Source organism: Centruroides sculpturatus, unplaced genomic scaffold (assembly GCF_000671375.1).
Source record: "Centruroides sculpturatus isolate CEXI.00-Female unplaced genomic scaffold, Cexi_2.0 scaffold107, whole genome shotgun sequence".
NCBI classification, from domain to species: domain Eukaryota; kingdom Metazoa; phylum Arthropoda; class Arachnida; order Scorpiones; family Buthidae; genus Centruroides; species Centruroides sculpturatus.
This window is the reverse complement of record NW_019384422.1, coordinates 486,883-495,035: the sequence shown is the minus strand read 5'-3', so window position 1 is coordinate 495,035 and position 8,153 is coordinate 486,883. Positions and strand designations below refer to the sequence as shown.

Genomic DNA, 8,153 nt, shown 5'->3' with positions numbered 1-8,153 from the left:
ATTATCATATATTAAGCTCTTATATAGAAAGAGGTTAAACAATGCATTAAATATGAAGTATAGAGAGAAAATAATAGGCCTGTAGAGTAATTCTCTAGTATTCTCTTATCGAAATTTTGGAAATTTGTCAGCATTTATCCTCATCATCTTGATTTACATTATGAAAAACAATTTAAGTCCATTCTTGTCTTTTAATTCATTTATGTTTTTAGTTAATTAAATGTATTAAATTGCTAAGAAAAATCATTTAAAAACTGTAGTTTAATTAAATTCTTTATATTAAAAGATTAAGAATTAAAATAATAAATGGAAATAAAAAGATAAAAATTTTAATATGAGGTAAAAAAAAAAAAGAAACAACTGACTAAAGAATAATGTTGTTAATTTAATAATAATGTCATTAAGTAAATTAAATCACTTAAGTCATGGCTAATTATCTTTAATTTGTTCATCAAAAATAAAGTTACAATATATAAGCTAATTTCTCTACTGGGCCTTAACTCTAATAGACCATAACTCGATTTTGTAAGTGGCTATTTAAAAGCCGAAATATGACAATCGACATTTAAGAGTGAACATTTTAAAGATCCAAAACTACTGTGTTATCGTTAAGCTATTTTATATTTAACTTTAGTATTTAATCAAGGTTTAAATAGTAAAATAAATTTAGTTTATTTGATTTTAATGTAATTGAAATTACATTAAACATGTCGAACATTCTAATATTTTATCTGGGGAGAATTTCTAAGTACTATGATTAATTTCTCGAGGTTTATTTAAATGAAAACATTGAATGTAATAGAATTTTAAATGGTATTTTTGAGAGTGCATCTTATAAGTAAACTTAATAAATGATAAAAATGATAAAGAAGAAGTAATTACCTGCTAAATCTAGAGGCGGTGGATAGGCCAATCCCGATCTTAATAACCATTGGAGGCTAAATGGTTGATGGTTCTTTAGTTGATCAAGAAGTGGACGGCCCGTGCAGGGAGAGTCTTGGGACACACCCGAATTGTCAGCGTGAATGTCCAGAGGCGGGTGTATCCCACCCAAAGGATGGGACGGCAGCAAAGGTAAGAAAAAATGGCCCGGGTTGGTTGTACCTGCCAAAGGTAAGACTAATGGAGCCACACCGTAGGATCTGGTAGCGAACTGTGGGCCTGCTGATTGGAAGGCAGCACTCGGAGTGTCACCTGTCCTGCCGTACACGGGGGCCACGCCGTACATACCTGAAGGACTAGATATACCTGCCGGAGAAAGGGGACAACCTGTAGATTCTTGTTCCCCCGACTTAGTGACATCATCTTTGGCTAAGAGGGCATCTATCCCAAACGACTTTGTCTTCATCGCCGTCTTCATGGTGGTCTGTCGTCTGGTAAAGCCGAGTTAGGCCTAGCAGCGGTGTGTCGATCCCTATTGGACGATTGGCTGTTGGAAAATGCACCGATTGGACGAAAGACTTTGCTATAATAGCACGACTGAGGTGTCTTAAATTGGCTGCTAACATATCAATTGCGTGTTGACAGCATCAGAGAAGAAAATACCAGTCGATAAAGCTTTTGTCGGAACTTCTCCCCGCTACTATACACGACACAAATGCTAACTGATGCTGTTGCCATTTTCCAGTTCCGCTTTGGCTATTGATAACACCGCCTACCTGACTATTTCCTATAAACTTTACTCCCTCAACCGATTACGCGATTTTTCAAATTCTTAAGGCCTTTGTTATTCTTTACACCATCAGTTTAAGGGAATAAAACTTGACCTAGCTTTATTTATATTTATTTTCAATCAACACTCGAACGGATGCGGCAAACAGAAACAATGCAATCGAACAATTAATTAAGAGAAATTTTTAGTTCTCCTACTCTTGCCGATCACGTTAAATTTAAGTGGTATTTAATGTTTCTTACCTCATAATCTGGAACGTAGCTTGATAAAGAAATTGGGACTTTACTCGGGGCTATTGATGTAAGTAAACGTGTTCGGACTGTAAGACATCCGGTATGATCTCGTCAGCGAATTATTAATGTAACCAATTACAGTTGGTAAAGTCTCCAGAGATCGTTTTCCTAAAAGCTGTCTTTGCCAATCTCCTAATGTTGTTTTTTTGTAAACTAGATTTCTTTCCAGGTCCTAATCGATTGGGACCTCATACGTCAAGTTATAGGATATATTTATTTATTTGATGGATCTGTATCCGTATCTTTTGGAGGATGTTGCATCAAAAAGGCGGGTCTTTCAGTGTAAAGATTCTACTAGAAAAATCTCCTATTAAAATATTTGTTTTGTAAATCGAAAAAACGTATTTCGTTAAGTGCATCTATAACAGATAATAGTGTAACATCTTATCTGATATTGATATTGTTTTATTACTAATAAGAAATAAAATAATCGTTAGATATGTGTCTATTTTGAAAACATTTGTAAAAACCCGGCTTTTATTTCGTGGCCTAAAAAAATAAATAAATAAATTATATATTTATACGTCTCGATAAATATTATTATTATATTCGGCTTATTTTATTTTATTTTTATACGGGAAATATCGCTAAAACTATAATTGTCATCCCTACCGATACAATAAGCGAAACGAATAAAGAGAAAATATAATTTTTGATATTTTAAACAAAATTAGTACCATTCTACCCCCCTATAACACTGTTGATAATTCCGTTTTATATGAATTCCATGTTGTACGAGTCAGTTAGATTTTACAAATACGTGAGCCATTCTCAACCCAGCACACGTATTTGTAAAATCTAAGTGACTCGTACAACATGGAATTCATATAAAACGGAAAATTCAACAGTGTTATGGGGGGTCGACTGTACGTAACTTTTCACAGTAAACTCTTCAAAAAGCAATAATATATTATTCATGACGATAAAATGTATTTATTTTTAAAATGTAATACTTACGTAATAATTTATTTAAATTTAATTACTAATTTAATTAAATTAACTAATAAAAATAAAGTGACTCATGTCTTACAAAATCTAGTTTCTATCTATTACTCTATAAATTTTGATAAGTTAACTTATTCTTACGCAAGTCTCGTTTAAGTTGACACACGATAGATTGAAAAACTGATAAGAAATTATCTTTAGATAAACTAAACAATTTATAAATGTACATAAAATTCATTTGAAAGTCCATTCAGGATCGCGAATTTCTTCTTACTTCAAACATGTCACATCATCGTTATATAGTGGTAAGATTTTTATCTTTATTAATTTATGTTTTAGCTGAATATTGGTAAGTTAATACAAGTTTTTTTTTACAGTTTCCCGACGATTACAAAGGATACAGCGTAAACTTTTTCTGTATTCCTAAACATTACGAAGATTCTTTAGAATGTATTCTAATACCATCTGGTATCGTACAAGACAGGTTTGTTATACTTTTTATTTATTATATTAAATCAAATAAAGTTTATGGATTAATGTTAAATAATAATAAATTTTATGTAATTATTATCTCAAATTACTTTTCGTGTATGTTTTTCATTATAATGAATTTACTGTATCGTGTATAGAGTAGAAAGATTAGCGAGAGATATTGTAGAAGACTTCGGACACGGACAAATAGTGGTTCTATGTGTTTTGAAAGGAGGTTATAAATTTTTTACGGATTTATTAGACAAAATGAAACTTTTCGTTCAAGATAAACTCGTTCAAATAAAACTCGATTTTATTCGATTAAAGAGTTATGAGGTAAAATACAGTACTTTATTATCATTATTATTATTTTGTTTGTTGCTGATTTAACATACTTTTAAAACAATTATCTTCAGGACGATCAATCGAAAGGTACTATCGATGTAATTGGAGGTGATAATCTTGATTTAGAGGGAAAGGTACTGTACATACGTCGATTTAAAAGTTTTCTATTACGAACCGTTTAGTTCGATAATTATTAAAAAAAAAATTGTTAGGCTTAACATCGATGAAAATTCAACGAGAAGTAGATTAATAGCGATATACTAATTACATGGAATATACTAATATACTATACTAATAATGTATTTTTTTATACTTTTCGATTATCCGTTTTTTCAGTTATCCGACCGACCCCAGTCCCCAATTGAGTCGGATAATCGATGCTCTACTGTATTTAAAAACTGAATCCTTAATAAATATAAGAATTGGAGTTTTGACTCTGAAAATCGAAAAACTTTCCAGAAACAAATATCTTCGCATTACAACATCATTCGAAAAAATCCAGAACGGAAGAAACATGGCGGACATACTGTATGCTGCATGCCACATTTTAATATAAACTTTTAATGTGTTGTTTTTAACACTTGACCATTGACTTCGGAGCTGTGCATAAATTACGTAACGCAGATATGAGTGAGTGGGTATGCATCTAATCGTCGCTTAGGGATTGAATTGCCAATAAACGGTTTACTGCTTCACCGGCAATCAGATAAAAAACCCTGTATCGGTNATTTGACATTTCGTGTTGTGAATAATGAGAAAAATTCATGTTTATAATAGCAATGGCTTTTGTTTCGTAGAAAAAGAGTTGTTGTATTATTCTTTTCCTAGAATATTGAATCGCGTTAAAATGTTTAATGTGTCTTATCAACTAATATATTTATTATCGTTATTTCAAACAATCCTTTCAAATAATTTATGTTTAATAAATGTAAGATAATTTTTATTACTATAAATAATTTAATTAAATATAGGCCTACTTAGATTATTATTATTATTTATTTTTTACAAAAATTCTTGATAAACATCTGCTTATTCACTACAAATAAAATTAAGAATTTACAATTATTATTATTATTATTATTATTATAAATTTTGTAATCAAATTTTTAAACTGTATTTTACTTTAAAATTTTATTAAGAAATTTAAATTATTTGTGTTTTTATTTCTACACTTTCAAATAACTTAAACAATTAAAACATTTTAATATTATAATAAAGCAATATATAATGGTATTATATTTTTTTACGCTCTTTAATCTATATAAAATTATATTTAAGTATGTAATAAAAATCTTTCCATAATGTCAATCAATCGGATTTTGTTGTACTAATATACTAATATAAATATTTTAACTGTTGTTGGTGGTAATAAATCTTGCTGATGTCGTTAGCATCACACAAAAGCTTTTGTTACTTTGTTATGAACAGTTTGGCATTTGTGATTGGAGATAAATAAGATGTAATATGTTAAAATTAGTTTATATTTTATTTATATGAAAGAGAGGAAGAATGAGAATGACTAAAAAGATCTATTAACCTTATTGTTGAAAGGATAAATTGACTTTTTTACAATAGACATGCATTTGCCTCATTTTGTAAATTGCAAATAGCATTTCGATTATTTTTCTACTTCGATTACTGTTTAAATATATCTCATCAAATGTGTTTAAAATGAATGAATTAATTATAGATATTCATAAATATTTTAAGAAGATTTAAAAATTTTATTTCTTGGATAATCTTAAAATAAATAATTAATTATATAATGTCTATAAACTTTAATACTTAACTAAGATATTAACATTATTTACAAAATTTATGCCTTTCTGTAAACTCATCTTCGCTCCCCAAACACCTGAAGTAATTCCGAATATCTCGTTCGAAAGAAAATTATTTTCTTAGATAGTGTGCAAAATTTCAAGATTTTCTGCAATACGGTTGCCGAAATATAAGCAATTGAAAAGTACAAAAATCGCCAAAAAAAAAACTGTATTTTCTTCATTTTTCTTCATCCAGCACTGCAGACTTTCGTAGAGTAAAACTACTGGGTCTAAAAAGCTCAAAATTTTAAACTTAAACCTTTCTTGCTGTCTTAATTTTAATATTATTAGTTTTAATATTAACTTTTTACTGCTGCATTTTCGATACCGGATGCTCATTACATTCGATGGCGTGTTAGAATCGAGAAAGCATTGTATTAGAAGAAGACTTAAATGCAATACTCATACGTAGAAACAGTCGACTGGAACATAAAATGATGTCACTTTTAGTCGATTGGAATACAAATTTTTGCCGTGGAGGAAAATTAACTTAAATATTTTGTTTTCCGAGGATTTTAATCAATTTTAATCCTTATATACCTGACAGAACATTATGACGTGGCGTCTGTGTATTAATTTAAATACCATCTGCTTGTTTATAAATATATTAATTTTATTTTTATTATTTTAAATTATGGGCAACATCTTTTATTTATTTTAAAAATGTTTAAAGATAGCAATTTAAAACACATGTTTGAATTAGTTCTATAACGAAAAAATTGCTCACATGAAAGATCTTTTTTTTAACAAAAGGCAGCCGAAATTGGAGCTTATACCCTGTCAGTTGACGAACTGTAAAATTAATATATTACATACGAGAAAACAAACACAAACATACGAATTAATTTGTCTACAGAGAGGAGGAAAACTCCAATTCCGGCGATTAAAAAGAGGTCTGTATAATGTGGATNTTTTTTTTTTAATAATTTAATTTCTAAAATATAATTGAATGTATAATATAAAGTTTATAGTATAATTACTGTAATTTTTTAGCAATAAAATTGATAAAATGTATGTATTTAAGATTAAATTAACAGCTTTACATTTGTGAGTTTGAAATATTTGTAAATAACTTATATTTAATAATGATAAGTTATATATTTTTATTGATCCTCAATGGCTTAGCTATAATTTAGACTTCTCTGCAAAACATATTCTTTACCAATCTATGAAAAATAGAAATCGTAATTTTTTTTTCAATACTCTTTATTAATATTGCATGGAAAAGCTTTATTTAACGATCTTTATTTTATTATAATATATGTAATTTTAAGAATATTTATATAAATTTTTAAACACATTATACTAACGCTCTGTATTTCTGGTTCTGCTTATCCTAGTTATACCGATCGTACGGTATGTCATAATATATGGTCGAATCTTCTTTAGAGAATTATTATTATAGTTAAACTCTCATTAGAAATATCGAATGGACCACCGAATTACTATTCGGTGGTCTATTGAATCAACAGGTTTTTTTTCCTACTGCACAAATATCAGTTTTGTTTTGTCTTGCCAATAAATTCTAGCATTAATAAGCTATTGTAAAAGACATAAATGGAAAATAAAGATAATAAATAATTATACAAGATATAAGTTTTGTATTATTAATTTCAATTGCCGTTCAATGTTAATCGTTAGACTTGCGTAGTGTGCACTGTGAGCTTGCATATGATATAATTTATTATACGATAAGTAAACTGTGAATGTGGATTATAGTTTTAATGATAATATTGATATTGCGACTGCATAAAAATATATCTGTTGTATATATTCGATAAATACAATAGATGGTAAAATCTACCAACATACTTTCCGTAGCTCTTTTTCCGTGGGTTGCATAAAATATACAGTAAAACCTGTGTAAACCGGAATCGCACGATACGATACATTATTTTCCAGTTTGGTAGATTTCCGTTTTGAACAGGTTCTTTATTCACATAGAAAATCATTCCGTTCCAAAGAATTTTTCTGTTTAGGCTGGTTTCCTTTTGTACTGGTTTCACCTTACATTGTGTAAGTTAGGTAAATATTTTAACATTAACATAACGAGAAGAAAGAAATACTTATAAAACCCAGAATCTGACAATTAATTACTATACAAATATGGGTTTTCCATATATCTTGTGTCCCGTTGCACGTTAGAATAAGCCTTGGGAATCAGTTTTCTTCGCTATTGTTTGTTGTTGAAATTTGACAAACGATGTCTTAAATAAAGAATCTAATCATTTAAACGCATATTATGAAAAGATTCAAGACAGAAAAAAAAGAAAAAAAGGTTTAGTACATACGTTTGAATCATAACAGAGAAATCTGAATGATGAAATGTATTAATGTGCATCATAAATATTGAAGAATTTTTATATTATATTAACAATGTTCGAATAACAATATTAGCTTCAATAGATCTAAATTGTAATAAAAATTCTCAAATATTGGAAAAAAAATTTTGCATTATATTTATGAATTTAATAAATATATAATTTTTAATGTTTTATTTCTTATCGATATCACATTAAACTATCTGTATAATTTTTTATAGCTTAAGAATTATAATGATAATAAATTAATATTTAATATTAACTGTTATATTTATTATTTCAGCAT

The 8,153-nt window shown here is 28.4% G+C and overlaps 1 protein-coding gene across 1 annotated transcript; it reads left to right on the top strand.

Moving 5' to 3' along the window:
- The first annotated feature begins 3,128 nt into the window (after positions 1-3,128).
- LOC111619438 (hypoxanthine-guanine phosphoribosyltransferase-like) lies at positions 3,129-3,931 on the top strand. The gene is made up of 4 exons (XM_023361143.1): positions 3,129-3,215; positions 3,288-3,394; positions 3,540-3,717; positions 3,798-3,931. Exons 1-4 carry the CDS (start codon positions 3,192-3,194, stop codon positions 3,906-3,908), a joined length of 420 nt encoding a protein of 139 aa, XP_023216911.1. The 5' UTR covers positions 3,129-3,191; the 3' UTR covers positions 3,909-3,931.
- Positions 3,932-8,153: the final 4,222 nt, after the last annotated feature.

Excerpts from the sequence above, each read along its gene's own strand:
- LOC111619438 (XM_023361143.1), top strand. The coding sequence starts at position 3,192 with ATGTCACATCATCGTTATATAGTG. Across the intron at positions 3,216-3,287 it reads CACATCATCGTTATATAGTG|TTTCCCGACGATTACAAAGG; the intron begins GTAAGATTTTTA and ends TTTTTTTTACAG. Across the intron at positions 3,718-3,797 it reads TTCGATTAAAGAGTTATGAG|GACGATCAATCGAAAGGTAC; the intron begins GTAAAATACAGT and ends AATTATCTTCAG.